Source organism: Carassius gibelio, chromosome A17 (assembly GCF_023724105.1).
Source record: "Carassius gibelio isolate Cgi1373 ecotype wild population from Czech Republic chromosome A17, carGib1.2-hapl.c, whole genome shotgun sequence".
NCBI lineage: Eukaryota > Metazoa > Chordata > Actinopteri > Cypriniformes > Cyprinidae > Carassius > Carassius gibelio.
This window is the reverse complement of record NC_068387.1, coordinates 13,060,144-13,086,493: the sequence shown is the minus strand read 5'-3', so window position 1 is coordinate 13,086,493 and position 26,350 is coordinate 13,060,144. Positions and strand designations below refer to the sequence as shown.

Here is a 26,350-nt window from a genome sequence, read left to right as displayed (position 1 = left end):
TGATATCAGGATTATAGTCAAAAACGATTTATTTAAAGGTTTGCTATTATACAACAATGTCCATATTTTAACATAAAAATTACAGGTGGTACAAGTACGTTAAAATTCACTTGATGTGATGGTACATTTCTAATCTGGCTGGTTAGAAACGATCCCCTGCAAAGTCTTCAATAAAAAGAAAGATGCATGCAGAACATTGGCAGTGATCATCAAACGTCAACAAAAATAATAATTATAAAACAAACACCAATAAAACTGAGATTATATATTACAGCTACATATCATAAGGGTTAGTTCAGTTTGAAAGGAATATTAATCCAAAAATACAGCAATCATTTTCCTGACTAAAGTAAAACTATTTCTACCCTTCAATACAGTATCCTACAAAAAAAAGAGTAAGCTCTTTAAAATGCAATGTCAAATTATGAAACATTTAAACGGTTAAACGACAAAAGTAAACTCAAGATTGTGCTAATACACTTCAATCTCATCTATCTGTGCATTGCATAAGGCTTTTCTCAGCAGTCCCTAACTAAATAACTAATAAGTCCACACACAAATAAATCTTGGCACACAAAAACATTATTCACCTAATAACTACAATAATAAAATATTGGCGAATAATTCGTAATTAGACCTAAGAATAATTTCAAAATCAAACTTCTCATGCATCACATTACGCTCACTGAGGTGTTATACGGTTTGTGATTGTGTTTGCTGTAATACTAATAGGTCATCTGCATGTGATCTGTGGGAACACAGTCACAATTCACAGATAAACCACACTTCTATTTACTAATTTATTTTTGAGGGAAATGTACTAAGAAACAATAGTCATTTTGAGAATTATTTTTGACAACGACTTAAAAAAAGCTCCCTAGAGGAGTGCATTGACATGTAAATCAATACAATCTCGGCAGCAGCCACGACAATTACATCCCGTATCACATGCCTCATTTACTTCTAACACATTTAAGTGCAACACCTTTGTGAAGCCCTCACATTTATCTCAAAGTTTCGCACACAAAACACATACTCAGTGACAAGGCAACATACTGTTTGTAAATGAGTTGATTTTTCAAAGCCAACAGCAGACAAAACAATGGACAAAACACTAAATCTAGTCTAAACAAATGGTCCTTAATGCTACTTTCTAGTCAAAACACCCTGTAAAGTCTACCTGATCTGAGATCAGTGGTGCTTTCTGTCAGCATTTCTTTATTACTAATAACTTTCAACACAATCTGATTACCTCTGAGTTACTTGTTGCAGAGCTAAGCTCTAAAGGGACAGCCCCCCCCCACCTCCAAAAAAAGAGAAAAACATTGTCAACATTTATTAATCTCCATGTCGTCCATGTCTGTATGACTTACTTTCTTCTGTGTGTGAAATACTTTATAGAGTGTTTCCATGGACTTCTTTCACATCCCCAGGGTTTCTCAGAAGTGAAAGTCTTAAGTTGAGTAACCTTCTAAAATGGTGCAAATCAAAAAAAAAAAAAAAAAAAAAAAAAATCCATGATAGCGTTTCCACAACTTTCTAAAAGAGGGAAAAAAAATACAGACCGGTTGGCTACGGCAGTCCAAAACAACATACAGACTTTTTTTGTATGGAGAAAAATGGCTTTGAAAATCATTTCATCAGATATTTTTGAAAATATAGAAGAAAGAATGTCATACAGTTTTGGAACAACTTGATGGTAAGTAAATAATAACAATTTGACTGTGCCTTTTTTAGATCAACTTTTTTGTGTTTCTTTTAAAGCTGTTCAAATCACTCAAATAGCTTAAAGCAAACAACAATGTTACGGTCTGAACATGCTTTGGATCTTCCTGTAATATATAAACTTAAAACCAGCTGCAAATTGCGGATTTGTAAAAGACATCTAAACGTACATATGTATTCATTGATAATTATGACTAATCAGTAGAAAAGGACTTCTCACTTCATGGGGTCCTTAAAGTGAGCATCATGTTTTCACAGTGTTGACAGTAGATGAGAATCCAGTGTAAAAGGGCTGCTATTAGCCAAGTGGAAGTTTCCATAGAAACCATCAGCCATTTGCCGCCTCATAATGGCAAATTAGCTACGACTCCTCATGTCTTTGGTACCACACAGCAACGATGTAGTCTCTTGCTCATAGTTTCCAACATACAGTTACTAAAGACTGGAATATACTACAAAACGTTTCCTCAGATCTTTGCCCCAATTTGCCGTCTGGATAAGGATGTCGCAAATAACCAAAGTCTGAAGATTTTGGTTGTCACAGATTTCACAGAAAATGGATAAAGAGTCATATTTTAGCTTCAGGCTATGATAATTTCTTTGATAGTTTCTGAGAGTATCAAACATGTTTGATATTTTAAGCCAATTCATGAAAACCACTTGGTTTGAAAGTGACTTTCGGAGTGAGTGGTGTGATACGTCTCTACACTTTTGACAATCAACCTTTTAAGCCTGCGAAAACAAGTGAAGTGACTGAATCTTAGTCATTTAGTGTGTGGTGCTTTGTTTCACCTATGTACAATGCATAGTATTTTAAAATTACACTGATTTTAAAAGTTGTGAAGTGTATTCCAGCCTTAACCTGCCATTCTGGCTCTAGCTAATCCACTGCAGATATTGCAGTAAAATACCTCTGTGCCAAAAACAAAATAACACCAAAAAATTAGGACTATTCTTCAATACTACACAGGGGTGACACTGAGGTCTTCAGACAAGGAAAAGCCAGAATCCCTGTCCCTCGTGGGTTTCTCAGATTGGGTGTGCCTCCTTACATCCTCATGTCCATAGCTAGCATGGCGTTTCACCAGTGGTTTTTGGGTAAATGTCGTGGCCAGGCCAAGGGCAGCAAGTGAAGGCATAGCTGCAGAGCTGGTGCTGGGCCCCACAGATTTGGACAAAACTACAGGCAAACTCTCAGTCTCGTAGCTCTGCTCATCATACGCATAGTTTACGTTGCCACACGGGAAGCTTTGGAGTTTTGCCAAGTCCATAACCGCAGCGAGTGAGCCGCCCGTAGCCCCTGTTGGGCCCTTCTGAGAGGGAGGCCCTGTAGGACTGAACGTGGTCTGGGAAGATGCTGCAGACAAAGGTGGGGATGTCGAGGCATTTGTGTCAACTTCTACTACAGGGTCAATGTGCTCCAAAGTAGAGGACGGGACAGACGTAGACGTGGGGTTGCAAGACAGAGGCATGGACTGGGTGTGACATAAGGCTGTCTTCCCTCTTCCCAAGCTCTCCAGGACCCAGGAGCCGTAGGTGGGGTTCCAAAGGTTTTTGGTCTTGTTCTTTAGCTTCTGGCTGCCTGACGATGAACTGCTCCTGGAGCACGGCCGGTTCTCTGGGACCTGAAGCCATTGTCCTGGACAAACTCCTGGAGCAGGAACTGGCTCAGCCCAAGATGGCTCTAATGTTTCTCTGTATGTGCCCCCCTCCTGTGTGAGATGGACCAGTCTTTGTAGCTTTGTAGGTTTGAGGGCTTGTGGGGCTGAACCAGTGATGCCCATTTGAGCGGAAGCTTCCTGGGACATAGAGTGGGTCACTAGAAGAGGGGTCATACTGCCTGATCCTTCAGGACGGATCACAGTGCCACCTTCTTCTTCGGCAGCTGGGCCATACTCCACTGGAAGAGGGGTGTTGATGACATCAGGGTCCTGACGGATCAAAGGATGAAAGAAGAAAAGGGTCAATACAAGTGATGCAAGTCGGGGTTTTTGATTATTATTACTATTTCTGGATTATTTTATTTTGTTGACTCCACTTTTTAAGATTAAGAAATAAAATAAATCTGCCAGTAGTTCGGGTGTTCCTTATGGTTTCTGTTTGAATTGAAATAAACCACAATTTAAATTAAACTTGAATGGAATTTAGAAAATGTTGCCTTGGTAACGACCTAAAAGGAATAAGTTTAGGTTAAAGTTCTAAAATTAATAAAAGTGAAATAAAGATAAAGATAAAGAGAAATATAAAAAATGAATAATGACAAAAGCACATAATATAAAGCATAAACAAAAATGATAACTTTTTGATTGAAAAATGTTTATATTTAAAAAAGCTCATTTAAAATATTAATAAAAATGATAATAGAATATAAATACAAGCTACTTGGGAACATGTTTAATGTTAAAGATGCTCCAGTAATAAAGCTTTTAACAATTAAAAAATAAATTATTTAATTTTGGAATTGTTTTTATTATATAATGCTTAATATTTTTCTCATAAAGTATAAATAGTTGTTTAAACACAATAATATATTTTAGGAAGCGGGTACCAAGACAGAAAAATATTTGAAAACCTCAGATCTAAGCAAATTAAATTAACTCACCATTTGACGTAAAAATAATAATAATAATAATTTTAAAATCTAAAAACTATTTTAAATCTGTCAGCTTCTGACTCTTTTATACCTGTGTACAGTAGTTGATCCTCTCTAAAATAGTAGAGAAGTTCGGTCGGTGTTCTGGACAGTGTTGCCAACACTGTGTCATGATCCGATAGCTAAAACAGAACGAAATCCAAAACACTTATAGTAATTATAACAGTTATTCTGGAATTATGATAATTAAAACAAATTGGTCACATTTCACTAATGATATATACTTCTTCATAGCTTCTAAGTCACATTTTTTTACATTCACACTTATTTAAAGGGGACACTGGATGCAAAAGTCACTTTTGTTAAATTTTTATTAAAACCCTAAAGAATCATACCAACTTGTCAAAAATAGATAATTTGATGTCCCCTTTAAGGGGATAGTTCACAAAAAAATGTAAATTCTGTCATTAATTACTCACCATAATGTCATTCCAAACCTGTAAGACCTTCGTTCATTTTCGGTACACAAATTAAGATTTAAGATGAAGCTTTCTGACCCTGCATAGACAGCAAGGGAACTATCACACTGCTGAAAAATGTATTATTATTTTTTTCGCACAAAAAGTATTCTCGTGGCTTCATAAAATGAAGGTTGAACCACTGATTACGTGGACTATTTTAACAATGTCCTTACTACATTTCTGGGCCTTGAACATGATAGTTGCATTGCTGTCTGGAGGATCAGAAGGCTCTCAGATTTGATCAAAAATATCTTAATTTGTCTTCCAAAGATGCACATGAACATCTGATGAACATCTTACAGGTTTCTAACAACATGAGGTAGAGTAATTAAGGACAGAAATTAGATTTTTTCTTGAACTACACTCTTAAGTTAAGGTTAGGCATGATATCTATTCTCAAAGCTGTTATTGTTGCTTACACAGGGCCAGGGCAGCTCTTCGGCGGATCCATGCGACCTCCACCTGTTACAAACTCCAATACTTCCTGATTGGTCTTGCAGGGATAAGGCATGTATCCAAGAGAGAAAATCTCCCACAGCAGTACCCCAAAAGACCTGCAGATGGAGACAAATGGCATGTAATGACCATGTCTGGCCTCAATTATCCAAGTATCTTTTTTTTAGATGCTAACAAAAGAAGGTCTTTCAGTAAACCAGATCTGCTATGTACCAGGTGTCAGTCTTGCATGTAAAAATGCCCTCTAGGAAAGCTTCAGGTGGCATCCACTTCACCGGCAACATGGCACGGCCGCCCTTCCTATAGTAACTCGCCCTGCAATGCAAAGTATTCCTTTGTCAAAACTCAATGCTTCTGCTCGTTATTACACTTAACAGGTACTAAAATACAAAAAAAGGATGTGAGATAAGAAGTTTGATAAAAGCACCTATAAATGTCTCGAGCCATCCCAAAATCTCCTATTTTAGCCACTCTCTCTGGACCAGGACAGGTCAAAAGGCAGTTTCGTGCTGCAATGTCCCTGAAACACACACCAGACATACCTGCTTGACTTGTGTGAGACATCAAGGTCACAGGCTGCGATGAGTTCATGACATCTACATATTCGCTAAAGAGCAGTTTCCACTTATGAATGCTACTTTAGGGCAAAATTCAGTCAGGTTTGGCTGTGAGAAATCACCTGTGGATGAAGTGGTTCTCTTCTAGATAGCGACAACCAAGTGCAATGTCTCTGGCCATATGTAGAAGCTCCAGCATACTTAGAGAAGACGGCTGATTCTGTGGGGGAAAAAAACACAATATTAATAATTCTGAACTACACAGTACTTCTATTGTACAAATCAAAGTTCTTTTAGATAATTGTTTTGTATTAAATTGTGCTTATCTTACCTCTCTTCACAATAAATTAAATGTATTACCGTATTTTTCAGACTATAAGTCACACCTGAGTATAAGTCGCATCAGTCCAAAAATACGTCATGATGAGGGAAAAAACATATATAAGTCGCACTGGACTATAAGTCGCATTTATTTAGAACCAAGAACCAAGAGAAAACATTACCGTCTACAGCCACCAGAGGGCGCTCTTCGCTACTCAGTGGTATGCTACAGGAGCACTGAGCAGCATAGAGCACCCTCTGGCGGCTGTAGATGGTAATGTTTTCTCTTGGTTCATTTCTCTTGGTTCATATCAAATTAATTTTGATAAATAAGTCGCACCTGACTATAAGTCGCAGGACCAGCCAAACTATGAAAAAAAGTGCGACTTATATTCCGGAGAATACGGTATTCATAATTAATGTTGTTTTCTAATGCAAAGTATGTTACACATATTGGCAAACAATCGTCATGAAAGCAAAAATGAGAAACAGAGTTATATCTAAACAGTATGATGTCTATACACTCAAACACACACAAACACTCACAGTTCTGGGCCGGTTTAGTCTCAGGAAAGTTTTCATGTCTCCTCCTGTCATGAGCTCCAGGAGTATGAAGCGAGGCAGGATCTGCAGACTGACGCCAACACAGCGCACAATGTTCTGATGGCTGAACTTACTGCAGACACGAAAGAGTGAAGGAAAAAACAACTACTGAACTACTGGACAACTTGACTCACACACAGCATGTCAATGATAATATTGAGTGAATACGTCATTTCAAATGAATATTTGACTGTATTCCATTTATTATAATGTTTATTTTTTAACTTTTTTGCTCATTTTGGTTTAAGCATCCTGAAATGAACGGCAACAGATCTCTGAGAAATCTTTAAGCCACTGTACTGAACAATGTGATCCTTTTACAGATCTTCAACATCTCATTGGAATACTTTAACTTTTTCTTATGATGTATCATAACTTTTTAAAATCTATGCATTATTAAGGCTAGTTTTTCCAGCTACATTTGTCTTACATAATATATCCCTATAATCCAACCAATAAAGCTCAGTATTGCACTAGTAAATCATTAGTACAAATATAATAATTCTTCATGTAAGTAAATAAATAAAAGGTATTTTTACCTTTTGACAGCTTTAATGATTTATTAAATATAATTTTTATAAGTTATATTATGCACCTATTTCTGCATGATTAATTTTACAAAGCCAAGTCAAAATGAAAATATCCACTGATCTATATATCACTGATCTAGCCCATGCAAATGAAGTATGAAGGATATGATGTTTTTTATTAGCTACAGTACGGTTTGCTATGAATCACTAGAAAATGTCTGCTGCTTGACTAAAGAGGATGCCATACCCTCAAAAACAAACAACAGATGTGAACCCGCTAATCACAACAAATGATTAAAAAAAGAAACAGATTTGATAGCCTAGAGATAGTGTGACCGAGAGCAGAGGATAGGAATGGCAATATCTCGTCCCTCGTGTTCTGTCTGTCGCACACATGTGGGGCCACAGCAGTGCTGCAGCCAAGCATACCTCATAATCAGAGCCTCCATTAGGAAATCCATCTCATCCTGCTCAGAACAGATTTCTGGAAGAGTCTGTCAGAAGGATGGAGCGAGATAAAACACAGAATCAATTAAGAGAAGCCAGAAACCCGTTTCAAAGGGAAAGGCAGATCTGGGAATACTCACCTTTATAGCAACCTGCATGGCTGTGTTTTCTCCATTCATACCCAAAACCTGTCCCTCATACACTTCCCCAAAAGCACCGTGTCCCAATGCCCTATAGTAAAAAATTTCATTACTGACATGTTTAAATATGGAACCAATTTTCAGTACTTTTACATGTCATCACAGAATATTAAATGAATATTGTGGGTTCAGTGTGATACATGCTGCAGTCATGTACAAGTCAACATTATTTTTAGTTGTTATTCAACAGCACATCACATAAGCTGTCAACAGAGCTCAACTTGTATTTAACCTAGAACATTATTTTAACTAATAACAAGACCTGCACAACCTGGGTTATATATTCAATTACTCTGAATTAAAGGGGGGGGGGGGGTGAAATGCTATTTCATGCATACTGAGTTTTTTACACTGTTAAAGAGTTGGATTCCCATGCTAAACATGGACAAAGTTCCAAAAATTAAGTTGTACGTTGGAAGGAGTATTTCTGTTTCAAAAATACTCCTTCCGGTTTGTCACGAGTTTCGTAAAGTTTTTTTCGAGTATGGCTCTGTGTGACGTTAGATGGAGCGGAATTTCCTTATATGGGTGCTAAGGGCACTTCTGCCGGAAGAGCGCACGCTCCCGTAGAGCAGAGCAGAGACATTCACTGATCAGAGCGAGAGCATCACGAAATGTCACAAAAGAAGTGTGTTTTTGGTTGCCAGGGCAAGACAACCCTGCACAGATTACCCCCCCCAAAAAAAAAACATTAAGGGACCAGTGGATGGAGTTTATTTTTACAGAGAATCGACGGAGTTGTGCAAGTGTTTGTGTTTGTTCCCTGCATTTCGAAGATGCTTGTTTTACAAACAAGGCCCAGTTTGACGACGGATTTGCGTATCGTTTATTTCTTAAGGATGATGCAATCCCAACGAAAAAGGGTCACGATCGTGTGTTGGAACCACAGGCGGTGAGTAAAACTGCTTCAAATATCTCTGTGTTGTTAACTTAGCTATCGGCGCGTAAGCACATCAAGTAAACCTTGTAAGTTACACCTTTAAAAAAAAAAAAAAGACGACATAAAGTGGAACTTAGTCATTTTCCAAAACCGCTAAGCAAATATATACAGTTCCAGTGAATACACACATAGAGACGTCGTTGCTGTTGCTGCTCTCGTTAAATTTCAGCCTCTGGATCTGATTCTGGTTCATAAATAAACGGCTGAATGTGACTGTTAGCCATGGTTTGTTTTGGATGTTTTTTTCCTCACGGTAATGTCACAACGTCACGCCTCCAGATGCTCGTGTTTTTCCGAAAAAAATCGGCACAGACTATTTTTCTCTTATAAATATAATAAAACTAAAGAATTTTTGGAGATATGAAGGATGCAGTACTACAGTCTATAGGTACTCAAGATTAACAGGAGAGCATTTCACCCCCCCCCCCTTTAAATTTTCAAAATTGTACAGAATGAATGCAAATGTGTTGCGAAGGAGTTGAGAGCATTACTTTCTAATTGCCGGCTGGTGGAATTAACCAAATTACCCAAAATAAAATGTAATGCACAGATGCAAACATACAATGCACAGTGGATATGGAAGACTTTCCATTCAAACTCTTAAGATTTCACAGAACTTTACATGGAATTCTGTGCATGCAGATTCTTCCAGGTACCATCCTTGAGCCTTAACCTTGTCAACATTAGACAATGCATTAGGTATCAAGAATTAAAAATGAAAAATCTTTTAGTGTATTAATCTAGGTTAATGTCAACTTCTATAGAAACAATTTTTTATTTGTTTTATATAAATTAGCATTAATGTATTATGAATAAACTCTGAGCAACACGATATTTACAAATAACATTAACCTAGATCAATAATTTCTAAGAACAAAAAAGATTATTACTAAAGATCAAAGTCTTAAAGTCTTAAGATCAAAGGATGATTAAATTAAAGAATAATCAGAATAATCTATTATGCACTACTGTTCAATAGTTTGAAAAATAATACTTTCATTCAGCAAAGATCCATTATTTATCACAATAAAGACATTAATAAGTTAGCGAAAGATTTTTATTTCAAATTAACGCTGTCCTTTTGAACTTTGTATTCATCAAATAATCGTGAAAAAAGTATCATGGTTTCCACAGAAAACGGTTTTCTACATTGATAATATTAAGAATCTATCATATTTAGAATGATTTCTGAAGGACCATGTGACACTGAAGACTGGAGTATTGATGCTGAAAATGCAGCTTTGTCATCACAAGAATATATTACATTAAGTATATTAAAAAAGGGGGAAAAAAGTTATTTAAATTGCAATAATATTTCACAATATTACTGTTCTTACTGTATTTTGTCTTCCTGAGTATAAGAGACTTCATTTAAAAACTTTTAAAACGAACATTTAAAAACAATCAGCATGTATGAAGTGGCATATAGATACCTGAGGAGGGTGATGTTCTTACGTGGAACCTCTTTAAGCTCGCTCAGTGAAGCTGGATTGCCAGCAAAGCAGTAGTTGGGGTTGTAGTCAGTCATTATGGTTGATGAGCGGATTTTGCTAAGCTTATACTCTGGGCTCTGTAGTCGAATCCTGACCGCATGCAGGTGGTTCTTCTTACGGTAATAGACTGCAAAAAGACAAAAACACACCAGGATTTAGTAAAAGTGACACTGTTTTTAAGAAGTTCTCTTTAGGAATAATTTCACCTGCTTGATTTGCATAATTATTGGTCTAAGAGTACAATTTGTACAAGATGAAGTGATGCATCCTAAAATTGTCAACAGACTTTCAGCATGGTGGTAATTTTCTCTAAGAAACAGAACAACCAACTGCTCTTATTTCTCCCATGGAATTCTATCAAGGAAAAAATGTGCATTATAAATCCAAAAAAGCCCCTCAGGTGGGGACTGAAGCTCTGGGCCTGTCAGCAAGCGATCGGGCAGGGTGGACTCACCCTCAGTGGAGGCTGCCCATGTCCCCGATGCAGGTTGGTAGTCTGCTGGGGAGGGCGTTGCGTGGAGGTGAGGGGTCCCTTTTGCCGTCGGGCTGCTGGCGCAGTGGCAGGAAGTTGACCAGGTATTAGGGGTGAGGGGGTAGGGTTAACCCGAGCAAAGACTACCAACCTGCATGGGGGAGAGCTCAGGGGAAGACACACAATTAGCGTCCAGTGGAGCTCTGCTAACTAAGGACCAGAGACCTCACCTCTGTTGTTTGCATTTGAGTTTAGATTACATGTAAATTGCCGAAAATGAAATATAGTGTTCAAAATATACAAAGCATAAGAACTTTTCAAGAAACATGCTTTAAGATGTCTTTTCACTTCTCTTTGGGAATTTGGGTTATGACAAGTCTTTATTTACCTTAAAAATACATACAAAACAAGTCATGGCACAGCATTTTACAGTTAGTGCACAAGTCAAAAAAACAAGGAGGATACATGATATTAAGCATGGTCAATATAAAAATAAAGCATTTATGGTGATGAGTCCATCACATACATAAAGTTAGTGCACCGTGACAGATTGTTGGTTTATGGCATATCTCAATCATGTTTAAAGAGTAATGGGTTCTAAAAGAAATTTAAAGTAAATGGTAATTTCTAGGAATGCACAATACATATTTCTGTAACACTTTACAATAAGGTTCCTTTTGTTAACATTAGTAATCTACTATACAATAACAACACGAATTAACAATGAAAAATAATTTTATTAACATTTTATGTTAATTTCAGCATTCACCAATACATTATAAAAAATCAAAAGACGTATAATATTACCTGAGCTAACGTGAACAAACAATGAACAGCTTTATTTTTATTTTATTGTTAACTAAAGGTAACAAAGATTAATATATAGTGGAAGAATGTGTATTGCTGTGTATTGTGTATTGCTCATTGTTGGTTAATTTGAGTTAATCAATAGAACCTTATTGTAAAGTGCCATATTCTTTATTTACTGACACTGACCAGATTAAAGTGGTGATAAAAGCAAGTATTTTCTCTCTTCTATTCAAACAATACACTCTTTCTATGCCATGCTTCTATTGCATATTATAATGTTTTAATGCCTATAGTTTCATTTAAGCATAACATTTTAAATTGTAATGTAAGGGGAAAAACCAAACAGTATTTATTTATAATATCGGCCATCATACATGTTATCATCTCTTTTTTGTTTTCTTATCTATTTATATGCAATAAAATATCTTAAGTGATTATATGTAATAAAGTAATTATCAATATAATCACAAATCTTGGTGCATCCCAAAGTCACTGCTTTTGGCTTGATATAAAAAACTTAAAAAGGAATTTTTTTAGACTCCCTTTATGAGAGTTAAATTCATAGGTCGGTGTTTTGGACAGCCACCAGTGCGATGAAAGTATTATAAATTTTGATCAATATTTTTGAAGAACAAATGTATAACCTCATTAATTCCACAAGACGCTCACATTTATAGGGACAGTGCATTATGACACCCTCAATATTCCCTCACTGTCCTGTACTGGAAAATAATCCTTTTTTAAACGCTGTTGCAGATAAAAACACACATGTTAAATAGCAGCAATAAGATACTGGTCAGCACGCACTTACAGAAAAGCCTATCAAGTGTGACTGCAGTTAGGTTTGAAAATAATTTGTCTTGATTGTTTATTTACATGCATTAATTTCAGAGGCCATGTTTTAAGATTAATAGCAGTCCCTGTCTTAGTTCCCTCCTCGTTCCTTTAAGCGATATTGTGCAACACTACATAAATTAGGTACCGGTAGATAAAAACAAGCAAGCAATTTGAATAAATATTAAAAACACACTCAAAATCTAACTGAAAAGAAATGTTAAATGAAACATTTTTCCATTTATTACACTGAGTGTGAAATTAACAGCAAGCGCAACCGCAAAATGTTAGGAATTAAGAAACAAATGAATATATGTGAATATTGCTGGAGGCCTAACTGGCAGTTAGCTTATATAGCATAACTTAAAGCTTCTGTAATACAAATTTGATCATTCATAAAAAAAAAAAATAGTAAGTCTGTGTGCACTATGGTTCAAAAGTTCGGTATGAATTTTAAATGTTTTTTAAATTCTCTTATGCTCACCGAGGCTGCATTTATCTGAACAAAAATACAGTGAAAACCACTTTAAAATAACTGTTTTCTTTTTGAACATATTTTATAATATAATTTGTTCCTGTAATGGCAAAGCCGAATTTTTAGCAGCCATTTCTCAAGTAGTCAGTGTCACATGGTCCTTTAGAAATGCTGATTTAGAAGTCTTCTTACAACAATTAATATTGTGCTGCTAAATAATTGATATATTATTAAATATTATATTTATTTCAGCATTCTTGATGAACAAAGTTCAAAAGAACAGCATTTAAGTGCATGATATATGTCTTTACTGTTACTTTTGATCAATTTAATGCCTCCTTGGTGATTATTATTATTATTAATAAAGTATTACGAAAAACTTACTGCTGCCAAACTGATAGCCAAAGCTAGTGTATATGTTTAACTGTCACTGTTACTTGTGCCTTTCCCACAGTATAAAAGTGCTGTATACAATTTGGCCACATAATTGTCCCTAGTGTTTAGTTTTTTCGTGTCACAGTTTTTTTCATGTCACATCTTTTATCCATTTTCTTTAGGTGTTTTGAATGATGATACACTAATGCCCAGTGGCTCTGATATTTTAAAGTTATTTTTGTACTTGCAAAATAATTGTGGGGCATGAAAAAAAAATAGTGACCAACTTTGGTTATAATTCCCACTGTCCTTCCTGCTGTTCTCACAATTATTGTTCCTAAAAGCTCTAAAGGCACTGATGTTGCACTCCCCTGAATTTGCCCTTCTAGGAAATGCAGTTTTTTGCAAACCTAAATAAGTCCCAGGGAGATAAAAGCATGTCAGAGACGATGGAATGCGGAGGGTACAGAGCTGATGCAGAACTGGAAGAGTCTCTTACTGAGCGTGAGGCTGGCACAGGTCAGAACAACACCTGTAACTAACGTGGATGCGATCACCACCAGGATAAATACCAGGGATGGGGGTCCATCTGCCAGGGAGCCCAATGGAACAACTGCTGGATGACATAAAATAAGTGGTGAATTAGAAATATTTCACACAAATGCTTTTATAGGCTAACTTTGAAGGGCAAATGGCCACCGGCTGTTTAAGTACCAAGGCAGGTGACGTTATCTGGTGCAAGAACCTCATCGCTGTCACACAGGCAGAGGATGAGTCTGGGATCTTCATCTCTCTTACAGCTCTGGGTCTGACAGTGGCTGCAGTTCAGATACACCTCGATCTCAGCTTCTCCATGACTCTCCATAGCTAGAACACATACAAATACATCAGTACTGCACAGCACTGCTTCACAACCCCAGTGCTACAGTCTAGGGCGTCTTCTTGGAAAAAAAAATTGGGAATCTTGAAATCTGGGGAAAAACAAACAAGATAACTATTCATCTAAAATATCGGGAGTTTAAAGCCCCTATTTATAAAAAAAAAAAAAAAAAAAAAAAAAAAGAAATTTGTTTTTTTGCCTTGAGGTAGATGTTGAAAATTTTGGCTACAAAAAACGTGTACAGTTTAAAATATTCAATTTAATATAAAACATAAACATTATTTCCAGCGTCTACTAAATTCTAAATTTCTAAAAATAAAATTCATATTTAAAGATAAATTTATGACAGTTTATCATAGCATTAATAATTGGTTAATTAACTAGCAACTAGTTGCCCTGAACCTTTTTTAAACTATTCTGTTAAGCATTTTATAATGTTTGTTAATGAATTAATAATGAAGTTATCGTGAAGTAATATCAGAAATGTGTGCTCGGCCTCATAAGAGACAGTCAGTCTGAATTCTGGCCCTTTAACTCAAAACACACTTGCAGTAATAAACAGTGGCGCCAGCTTCAATAAGTCACATAAGGTCTTCTATTATCTACCACAAGTTTTCATGTTTATTACTGAATCAGTGTGGATGTGTGCATGGCCTGTTTTCCCAATACAGCCAACGTCTATGAGAAAAACACTCAGTGCCAGTGCATACTGGGTGTATTGAAAAATACCGAAACAATTGGTGGATTTATTTCAGATTTCTTTTCTAGGTGACATACATGTGTCTGTGTATACATTTTGGCAAATACATAAATTCTGCAAGATTTAGTGACTGTTTCTGGATTTGTGTAATTAAAGACATTTTAATAAGAACTATTTAGAAACATTTTTTTAAACAGATCTTATTTTTTAAGACACTATAATTTTTAGTTATTTCGCGCTTAAATTTTTTTTATGTCTTACAGTTGTAAGGGGTGTGTAAATTTAAGAGCACAACTGTATACCATTATAGACAATCTGGATTAGATAAAAACTGACCGGCAAGTGGCTGTAGAAATATCTTTCCAATGGGGTGAACAAAAGAGACACCATCTTGTCCATCTGCTGTGATGCCATCAAGAAGGGGAGCATCACCACCTGGGCAAAGGTGACATAAAAAATATATAATACTCATTAAATCAAACAATGCACATTGAAAAAAAGACTTGCGGTGCAAATGCACATGTGATGATTTAACCACGGCTGTTCAACAATCTTCTTTTAAAATGAAACATCTGCCTAACAAAGCAAGTCATTCTTTGTGATAACTAACAACAGATCTTTTTTTTTTTACAGTATGTGCCAGTAAAAACTCCGGGCAAGGGGTCACTTATAATTCAATAATTCAGTAACTTTAAACAGAACACTTGAATTATGATCTAAACCTTGTAGCTTTAGGCTTCTCCTATATTTTCCATTACAATGTCAAAATATTTTGCTTTTGTAGTAAAAAAATAAATAAATAAATAAATGCAACGTACCGTTATATCAGATATTAAATAAAAGTATATAGCACAATTTAATATTATTTTATATACACTACCATCTAAACGATTTTTAAAGAAATGTTTATTTCATTTAATTTATTAATTTTAGCGGATGTCTAATGTTATTTCATGCATTCTGACTTATTTACACTGCTAAATAGATGGCTTCTCATACTAAACATGACCAAAGTCTCAAAAAATGAGTTAGACGTATAACAGAGTATTTCTGTGCCAGCGATACTCCTCCATGCTTTGTATAGGTTTCGCAAAGATTCTTCTTTGGAGTATGGCCCTGTATGATGTCTCGTTTTCGGAGAGTTGCAGTAAAGCCGTATCTTTCTTTTAGAAATTGGATAAAACTAAAGTCTCTTCAGCAATATGAAGGATGCAATACTACGCTAGGTACTCAAGATTAACATAAGATTGGCAGAAAAACTGTTATGTCCCCTTTAAAAGTTTCTTGAGCACCAAATAAGCATATTAGAATGACTTCTGAGTACTCATGTGACCGGAGTAATGAAGCTACAGTACAAAATTCAGCTTTGCATCACAGAAATAAATTACATTTCTATATATATTTTCCTTAAAATTTTAATAATACTTAATAATACTATTACTGTTTTTTACTGTATATTTTACATATAAATGCAGCCTCAGCAAGCATAAGCTGACATTAATATGTGAGCATTTATTTAAAAAACATAGAAATATTTCTGACACAAAAATAATATACAAAATGATTTCGAACACAACAAAAGGCTGACAGCTTACTGTGGCCTGAGCCAGAAAAGAGTAACTCCAGACTTAAAACGCATAATTGTGTGTTTGTGATTGTGACATATGTGCAAGTGTTTTTAATCTAACATTCACCTCTGTATCCTCCACCACCGCCGCCAGCGGTGCAAGCACCCCCTCCTCCCCCAAACCCTCCAAATGTAGCCCATCCCAGCCCCGACAGAGCCTCAGGACAGGATGAGCCTCCTTGACCTCCTTCGACAAGAGATTTCCCTGCCCAGGGGAGTGAAGACAGGTCACCCCATCCACCTCCTCCACCTAAATAAACACACACAGAAATAGAGAAAATCACATACATATATGTTAACTCGGTGCTGGGCAGTTAGTTTAAAGTGGTTCCACTTGGAATTTGCAAGAATAATGCTATTATTAACAGAGTAACTGTTAGTGTTCAAAAGAAGTAATTTCAAAAATCGTCATATTGCACATCCCTAATATATATATATATATATATATATATATATATATATATATATATTAGGGATGCATGATATTGGATTTTGGCCGATATTCGATATGCCGATATTTTCAAAATAATTTTGGCCGATGCCGATACCGATATCGATTTATATACAAATTTTTCGCCTGATATGTTTAAACTTTAATTTTACTGAAGAGAAATCCATGTATCTCTTCTGTACTGATTCTACCATAAATGTATTATTTTACAAATGTAGACAGACATTCACATCTGAAAAACAGGTCAATTATTTCACTTGGAGAATATCGGTTTGGCTCATCGGCAGAAATATTCATATCAGCTGATACCGATGATGGTCATTTTAAGTTTTTATCGGCCGATACCGATGTTGTGCCGATATTATCGTGCATCCCTAATATATATATAATTATTAATTTTATTTATTATTTTTATTGTCATTAGAAGTATACCTGCTGCTCCGGATTTGCCATTGACACCAGGGGCGGATGTGTCATTCTCATATTGTTCCAGAAAAATCTGGTCCAGGCTGCTTTCAGGGTCCTCCAGGTAGGCCTTTCCTCCTCCTCCTGCTGCAATCAACAAAGGCACTGGTTCCCCGTTCTCCATCTGCCCCCGTGCATCCCGAAAACAACATCATGAGTTACTTTTCATTCAAGTAAAAAAGAAAGCCTCCAGTGATTCCAGACAGGCCTTGACTTCCATCTGTGTTGCAATTTGGACAACTCCAAATTATTTCAGGATGTCTCAAAAATGCTCGTCTGCACAGGAATTATCAGGCGACAACTGCCGTCCACATGGCTCCCCTTAATGGGACTCACAAGTCAGTGATGGATGTTTTTACAGATGTGTCTGAGACAATAAAACGGGAAGAAAAGAAAGATCTTACCTGATAAATGTATGTGGCTCCCCCACCACCACCTCCGCCCCCTGCCAACTTCAAGACTGAACCATCACTGTCAAAACCATCCTCTATCACAGAAGACTCCCCAAGACAGATTTCATGGGTCAGGGGGTTCCTCTGTAGATATAAGAAGAAAACACAGAAATGTAAACCGAGATCTATACAGAAATATCTGATTTCCTGCTTCACTCACTCCAGGACAGGCATCTTCTCCTTGGTGTCCAATTAGGATGTAGAGTATGTCACCTTTCTCCAGCGGGAAGATAGCTGAGATGATGACACCATGTGAGCGCTTGTTATGGTTTTTTGCTCCTTTGCCTCCTGCGGCTCCATAGGCTGAAATCCTAGAAAATTAGGATGTTCCCTTAGTATTCCCAATGCACTGAATTAACAAACAGAAGGCACACCTGCTATCCCAAAGTCCTAATACCCATAAAAAAGGAAATAATATATATAGTTTTTTTTTCTTAAACTAAGTAAATATATTCAAGATAATATTTCAGTAATTTGCATTAACTTTAGTACACTGTTAATATTACAGTAAATTATTTAATTTGGAAACAACAAATCTTTATACCATGCTTATTATTACTAATTTCACACAGTATTTAATGGGTCTTGACACATGAAAATACAGCTGCCTTATTTTTTTTTAAAAGGGGTCTCTCACAAGGCGATCAACATACTGGAGGGTCCTGGTCATCATCACACAGTTTTATAATTGATATTAATATACCAGTTAGTATATTTAGCTATTAAGCCATAAATGTGCCCAAAATGATCACCATTAGGCCTGTGATTATACTGTAATTTTTATATACTGAATATTCAGCCTTAGTTAATCCTAAAATGTAAAAGGAAATACTTTACTTCCCCCACATCACTAAGAAAGATAAAACTTCCTATCTCAAGACAAATATAATTTTTTTTGTTATTAAAGCCAGCCAGTGCTTTGGGCACCAAAACAAAAGGATATAATATAAAATAATTCAGTTTGTGAAAGAGGGATTGTCTGGGTTAGATCTCTATATTTAAGTCTGGCGTCCTGAATGCAACAGTATCACAACATAGTGTTTTATAAGTTCATCTGATAGTTATCTGTCATATTTTCCTGTCTCCTGCATCTCCTCTTCTGCATGCCCTTCTTTCGCAGACAGTTTTGGAGTTGTTTTTAATGAGCTCCCATGACTAGCCTTTATAATCACTGTAAATCAGTTCAAAGGCTTGACTACACAGGGGCCAGCTTAAGCAGAGTACAGGAAGAGATTTATCTGTGCCTACAGCCAGTGAGTCATGCCTCTCGCTGCCTTTATAAAAAAGAAATGAGAGTCAACTGTTTACACCAGGTATTAACATGCATCTTGCAACTGGATTTTGAAGGGAGAATCTCTGATTTTTAAACTTCAAAGATTACATTGAAAAAGTGAAACTAGTTTATAGGAGGACACATATTTATTTGAATTGTATGCAATTTGGATGTTGGTCGCAAGCATAGGATGATCTTCAACTGAATGACTCTAAACCAGAACTATTTAAAGCTTCTGAACTTACTTGTACATGTTGGTAGCTGGAACGTTCCACATCTGAACCCCCCTGAGAGGGCCCTCCTTCCCCACCACCACACTGACATTGCTGTTGCGGTAGGCACTGTCACACTGGGCTTGAGTCGGACCTAGAGGTCCGCTTGCTCCACAGGAAGTAAACCACCATGTTATTTGGGACACCTCTGAAAATAAGACATTTTTTATTTTATTTTTTATTTTTTTAATGTTTTCACAACTTACAATTTTGCCATCACAGTCATAAACTGCATTTTAAAATATATTAAAATAGAAAACAGTTGTAATAATAATAAATTGTAATAATATTTGACAATATTACTGTTTTTACTGTATTTTTGATCAAACAAATGCAGCTATGGTGATCATAAGAGATTTATTTTACAAACTTACCAACTGTAAACTTACGAACGCTAGTGTATTTTTAAATGTGCAGGACAGAAACCGTACCTGATGCTGAGGGTTCTGGGAGAGGACTGAAGGAGTCTAAATCTTGAGGTAGTCCTTGTCCAAGAAGCAGTTCATTTAGTTCTAATAAACCAGATGTGAAAGAACAAGTAAATAGAAGAACAAAAACGACATGTTGGAATCAATTAATCTTTGTGTAATTTTTTTTTACTTATATTTTAGGTAGTCAAGAGCAGTATTTTATAAGATGCTGGTTTCCCAAATAGTCATCTGAAAGGGTTACTCCACCCAAAAATGAGAATTTCGTTATTAATCACTTACCACCATGTCGTTCCAAACTCAGAACACAATTTAAGACACTTTGGATAAAAACTGGTAAGCTTGAGACTGTCCCATAGACTGCCAAATAAATAACAGTGTCAAGGTCCAGGAAAGTATGAAAAGCATTGTCAGAATAGTCCATCTGATATCAATGATTCAACCGTAATGCTATGAAGTGACTAGAATACTTTTGGTACACAAAGAAAACAAAAATAACGACTTTATTCAACAATTCCTCTCCTCTGTGTTTCTCCAAATCAGCGTAGCGCGATTTTGGCAATTCTGAGCTGTACGCAGATGCCGATGAGTTGTTTGCTTTCAAACCAAAGCATAAATACACGTAGAAAAACATATCCCTGTGGCGCGGCTGATACAGAAGACTGTACGCCATCTGTGTACAGCTCAGAATTGAGAAACACAGAGACACAGAGGAAAGGAATTATTAAATAAAGTCATTATTTTTGTTTTCTTCGTGTACAAAAAGTACTCTAATCGCTTCATGTTGAATCATTGATATCAGATGGACTATTCTGAAGATGTTTTCATACTTTCCTAGACCTTGACACTGTTATTTATTTGGCAGTCTATGGGACAGTCTCAAGCTTACCGATTTTCCTCCAAAATATTTTAAATTGTGTTCCGAAGATGAACGAAGCTTTTATGGGTTTAAAACTACATGGGGGGTAAGTGATTAATAACAAAGTTTTGGGGTGGAGTAACCCTTTAACTAGCAAGACATCCTTGGTCACCCAGGTAAAAAAAGAAATACACTTCAGCTGTACTAATATCGATGCACTTTTTATATTTTTTTATACCCACTATACTAAGTGCATAATAAATGTGTTGTTTTGGAACAACTTTAAGTTTGTTAAGTGCACTTTAAGATATGCTTAAGATAAACTTTAAGCTAATTGGAATATATTAAAAATGTTTTAGTTGTATAAATGGAATCACTTAAAGTATCTTTAGTGCATTTAATTGTATTTCTTTGCATTATTAAAAAACACTTTTATACTTTTTGAACTACTGTTAGAATATTAAGCTTCACGTTAATGTGCTTCTAGAACATTTTCAATAGCATTTCAGCTCATTAGAAATGCACTACCATTACACTATTCGTTTGTAATAAAGCAATTTTTCAGATTTCTAACATGGTATATTAAAAAGTACAAAAATCACTCAATTTAAATGACACAAACACACACTTTCATGTACTATAATGTAGTTTAATGTACTATATCCCGTGTACATTACAGCAATACATTCCTTGAGTACATTTAAAACATACAGCAGAGCATACAGTATACAAACTCTTGACCAAAATAATTCTAATAAGTTTAAATTAAATTAAAGATAAGTGAAATGCTATAACAGAACAACTTTAATCAATTTGTAGAACATTTCTGTTATACCTGTATTAGTGGAAAGTACTCATTGAATATTCCATTACTGAATAAATATGCATAATGCAATTTTCTGTTCAAACATGCATTAAGCAGTTACTGAAAATCAATAAAGATTTTTTTTTTTTTTACAAAAAGTTAAGCCTGCAAATGGCTCAATCAAACAAAGAAACTGAGCATCGGAGGGCTTGCAATTCAGACTCTGTGATATTTGAAAACTGCTTCATTACAGGGTCTGTAAAAGGGAAATAATTAATCAGTGGTTCTGAGTAGAGTTGTTGAATACTATATTTATTATAATTTGCATAGATAAGCATTATAATTTCTTTGACCGTTCTATGTTAGACTTTATCCTCATCAAGCTTGACATGAGTGTTAATTTTTAATCCTCGTCAGTCGTCACCATACAGCACTCTCTGTTACATTGAACATTAGGTTAGAAGAGACCCAACATCTCTACAACAGAGGTCCTGAATCCAAAGTTAGTATAACACTTAGAGCCCCAAATGTCAGAATGAAACCTGTGAGATTCATTAATATGAGAATAATACACACCACTCTTTTAATTGCTCGTCTCTCTGATCTGATTTCTAATGCAACAGCAGATGATCCAAAAACAACAAATTTGAACTAATATTTCACAATGAAATACTTGTTAATATTTAATATTTACTTCATTAAAATTGCTACAATTACAAACTGAGGGGAAAAAATACACAATGTAATTTTAATTAAAAACATGTTAATTGTGTATATAAAATTATTCTTTCTGCCAATACATTGGACAATGTTTTTATGCCAATACCTAGACTTTAAGCAACCATTAGTCTCGCTTAGCCAGAGCTTATGATAGACGGCAGAAGGACTGGGAACCATGGCTGCTTTTGAATGGCAAGGCCCGCCCAAGAGGCCATATGACTGACAGGTAAAGCAACCAATCATGTTTCGTTTGGGGCATGGAAATGTCCCCACAATAACACAGTGAAATGGACTTATTTTAAAGATTCTATGATGCTATGCAAATATTTCACAAACTTTTGAAGATCCAGCGTTTAGTTGATCCTGATAAGTGTCACAGCTGTAAACATATGACGGCTTTCTTCTTCTATAAGGGGTTTGGCAGGAGCTGACCTGGTTTTCTAGTCAGGAAGATAAAATAAAGCAAAGCTGGGGTGATTTCGGCTGAAAACATGTTACTGTCTCAACAGCATACAATAGTGTGATTGGACTTGGTTCTGATTGGTCAATGTTGGTTGAATGTAGCTACTGCACTTAAAAAAAACTTTCTACTGGCAATGACAAGTAGCAGAAATAAAATACTTACTAGAGTCACAAAATCACGTGGTTCCAAATCTACACATATAGACGTTTTAAGAAGCTGGGAAAATAAAGTTATAACAATGAATATTCCATTTAATGTAACAGTTTACCAAAAAAAATTAAAAATGAGTGTGTGTGTATATATGTATATATATATATATATATATATATATATATATATATATATTCCATAATCAAGTACTCACCTTGTTGTTCCAAACCCTTTAAATCTTACGTTCTTCTTCAAAACAAGAACTGCTGTATTTTAGTGAAATCTGTCGAGAACCAATCATGTTTTGTAACACGTGTCACACATGCACACCTGAGCTTCTACAAAGGCAACAAGGTTTTGTTTTTGTGCATCACGAGGTGGGTTGAGCTTGTTTGAATTTAGGTACATAAACGGTTAAGTAAATAGTTATATTAAGCATATATTTGGAAAAATTATTTATGATGCACTTCAAATGATGATGAAATGCTTGCGGAAAATACAGTTCAGTAGTAGCCTAATATATTATGCTATGTACCCTATTTAAAAGTGAAGTAAAATGTCTTTGAATTGAATTACAAAACAGCCTAGTATTCTTTTACAAGTACAAACAAGTAAAAGCCATATAAGCATATATGTATTACCAAATTACTTCTAGTATACTTCTGAATTTCAAGTACATTTTTGATACCTAAATAGATTTAAGAGTACTCCTCTTTTTACCTGGGCAACTATTTCCACTAGTACAATAATGCTAGTTGATTGACAATTTTTGCTGGTGAACAACATGGCTATGCTAGTCTATCAGTCAGACAGAACTAGATAGCCACTAAGCCAGCACAAACCAGGATAAAACAGCCTGGACCAGCATGGACATTCCTCCTGGTCTAAACTGATCCTTGATGAGAAGAGAGCAGGAAATATCCTAAACCAGATTCATAATGGCATTACATACAAACCTACTAAGCCAGAGTGCTTACATTTTCAAACATTTAGAGGCTCATCATTTCTCATATATTTCAGATTAACTAAAGATCAACAAAAAATAACATTTAGGGTAAAGAGAGAATTCAAGCCCTCCAAAGTCCATGGCTTTTATTGGATGAGATTTTAAGGTGGTGAATGACCACAGACCATGACAAAGACAATATGACAGCAAGAGGAGGACTAAATAGAAAGCTTAAGATGCTATTTAGTGAGCAGATGGCTCAGGAATTTCTCAAAATCACAGATTATGGGAAATAAAGTTAAGAAGGATAGTAAATCTCGACTTTCACAAGTCTAGAATGTCAATTAACAGGCTCATCAATTCCTGCGGTCAACCGTGGCACGGAAAGAAACCTGATTCTGAAGGTCTATAAATGCTAGTTAGAAAAGCAGAAAGTATATCGCTGGCATTTTTACGACAATTGCGGATTACGAGATAGGAGGTCCTCTTATCATTTCTCTCATCCTTCAAAACAAATCAAGCACAATCTATATCAACCATGTTATGAGAACCATCTCGCACTGCTAACTGGAGACAGCGGTTAGACATCATGTGTGCATCACATCTTAAATTCTCCGTCTGTCTTACTAAATACAAGATTTTATGAAAACGCCCTACCATTGAATGCTTGGATGCAATCTTGAGTTTAAAACCGTGCTGTGGTCCATAAACTTTTGTACCAAAGATGAACAAATGGACCATTGTTCTGCCAGAAATGAGTGTTTGTGTGCATACTTATGTGTACAGTACATGTGTGAGGCTTAAAGGTTACCTGTGTCAAAACATGCTGCACTTAATGAGATGTCATCCAGTGCAATGTCTGCCTTAGATCCAGAAGTCCAGAAGGCCTGCACTTTAAGATGAAAGCTGTGCTCAAAACAAATTATCAATTATTTTAGAATAAGAGCAAAGGTGAAATCAGATTTGTTTATGTAAATGTAGACATTTAATGAAATAAAATAACTCAAATACAGTTCAACAATTCCACTCTAAGCAGGGTAAGAAGTTCTTCTGTGTAAGTTGCCCATAATAAATTATTTTTATGAATAATTTTATATTATCCTCAACTCATAAACCCCTTTGCAGTTCCCACACGAAATTTTGTTTGTAAATAAATAGTCAAAATGCAAAATGTAATCAACATATGTGACCCTGGAGCACAAAACCAGTCATAAGGGTAAATTTCTCAAAATTGAGATTTATATAGCATATAAAAGCTGAATAAATAAGCTTTCCACTGATGTATGGTTTGTTAGGATCGGACAATATTTGGCTGAGACACAACTATTTGAAAATCTGGAATCTGAAGATGCAAAAAAAATCGAAATATTGAGAAAATCACCTCAAGTGAAGTCAATCATCAAGTTCTTAGCAATGCATATTACGAATCAAAAATTAGGTTTTTATATATTTACAGTAGGAAATTTACAAAATATCTTCATGGAACATGATCTTTATTTAATATCCTAATGATTTTTGTCATAAAAAAGAAAATTCAATAATTTTGACCAATACAAGGTATTTTTGGCTATTGCTACAAATATACCCCAGCGACTTCAGACTGGTTTTGTGCTCCAGGGTCACATATTTGATTTAGGAATTTTACTTCAATACACCATTTTCAAATCTAAAGAAAGCCTTAAAATTAAATGATTAAATTATAACTCTTTGAAAATCATATAACAGCTGAGATAAGATGCCCCTGATGGTTTATTTATCCAGAAAGGTGATTCTTTTAACCCAGAACTAGGACAGAATGGTATGGTCTCTTTATATGTTTAGTCCAAAAACAATCATGTACATGCTAAATATATCCAAGTACGTTACATACATTTTTACAGTTAAAAATACATGATATATATAGTAAGGGGGAAGTTTTACCCCATCTTCCTTTACACTAAATTTCCTCTTGGGGATTAATAAAAGTATTTTTCTGTCTGTTTACAGTTACACATCCATCTAATCATCTCACCGTTTTAAGATCTCAGTAACTGGCAGAGTGATCTCTTGCCAGGCGTCCTTCCAGTGTCCAGATCCCTCCCAAATCAGCGGAGACGCTGACACTCCATTCTCCAGCACTGACAGGAGCACCGTTCCATTGAAGTCCCCATATAGGTACAGAGAGAACTGCAACTGCACAGAAAAATTAGCAGTTGAGCGTCTGCTGCAAGACCAGATGTCTCGTAAAATATCTTATTCATGAAAAATCAAGTGTAAAGTTGAAACTTTGGCTGCATGTGTTGTTACTCTGTGTAAGCTATTTGTAGATATGCTGTACAGATGTGTCCCCATTTTTCATAGACAATTAACTTGAAATCTGCCCATAAAGCAATCTCAGAATCCAAATATTGTGACATAGCAAAACCATGATTTTATGTGAACAGTCATACATACACTTCTGCTCAAAAAGGTAGAGTAAGTGTTTTTTTTTTTAAGAAATTCATACTTTCAGCAAGGATGCATTAAAT

The 26,350-nt window shown here is 35.6% G+C and overlaps 1 protein-coding gene across 1 annotated transcript in view; it reads right to left on the bottom strand.

The window, feature by feature from the left end:
• Window positions 1-11: 11 nt before the first annotated feature.
• Window positions 12-26,350, bottom strand: part of LOC128031468 (tyrosine-protein kinase receptor) — a 52,441-nt gene continuing 26,102 nt past the window's right edge. The window contains exons 9-29 of the mRNA XM_052619743.1: window positions 25,855-26,015; window positions 24,655-24,749; window positions 19,904-19,984; window positions 19,446-19,620; window positions 18,088-18,238; window positions 17,880-18,011; window positions 17,443-17,599; window positions 16,627-16,809; window positions 15,269-15,367; window positions 14,067-14,219; window positions 13,852-13,965; window positions 10,327-10,513; window positions 7,894-7,984; window positions 7,736-7,800; window positions 6,720-6,849; window positions 5,975-6,072; window positions 5,723-5,815; window positions 5,509-5,610; window positions 5,259-5,393; window positions 4,410-4,500; window positions 12-3,656 (exon numbers count right to left, since the gene is read on the bottom strand). Coding sequence (XP_052475703.1) covers window positions 2,688-3,656; window positions 4,410-4,500; window positions 5,259-5,393; window positions 5,509-5,610; window positions 5,723-5,815; window positions 5,975-6,072; window positions 6,720-6,849; window positions 7,736-7,800; window positions 7,894-7,984; window positions 10,327-10,513; window positions 13,852-13,965; window positions 14,067-14,219; window positions 15,269-15,367; window positions 16,627-16,809; window positions 17,443-17,599; window positions 17,880-18,011; window positions 18,088-18,238; window positions 19,446-19,620; window positions 19,904-19,984; window positions 24,655-24,749; window positions 25,855-26,015 — 3,462 coding nt within the window. The 3' untranslated portion in view covers window positions 12-2,687. The remainder of the gene's footprint in view (window positions 3,657-4,409; window positions 4,501-5,258; window positions 5,394-5,508; window positions 5,611-5,722; window positions 5,816-5,974; window positions 6,073-6,719; window positions 6,850-7,735; window positions 7,801-7,893; window positions 7,985-10,326; window positions 10,514-13,851; window positions 13,966-14,066; window positions 14,220-15,268; window positions 15,368-16,626; window positions 16,810-17,442; window positions 17,600-17,879; window positions 18,012-18,087; window positions 18,239-19,445; window positions 19,621-19,903; window positions 19,985-24,654; window positions 24,750-25,854; window positions 26,016-26,350) is intronic.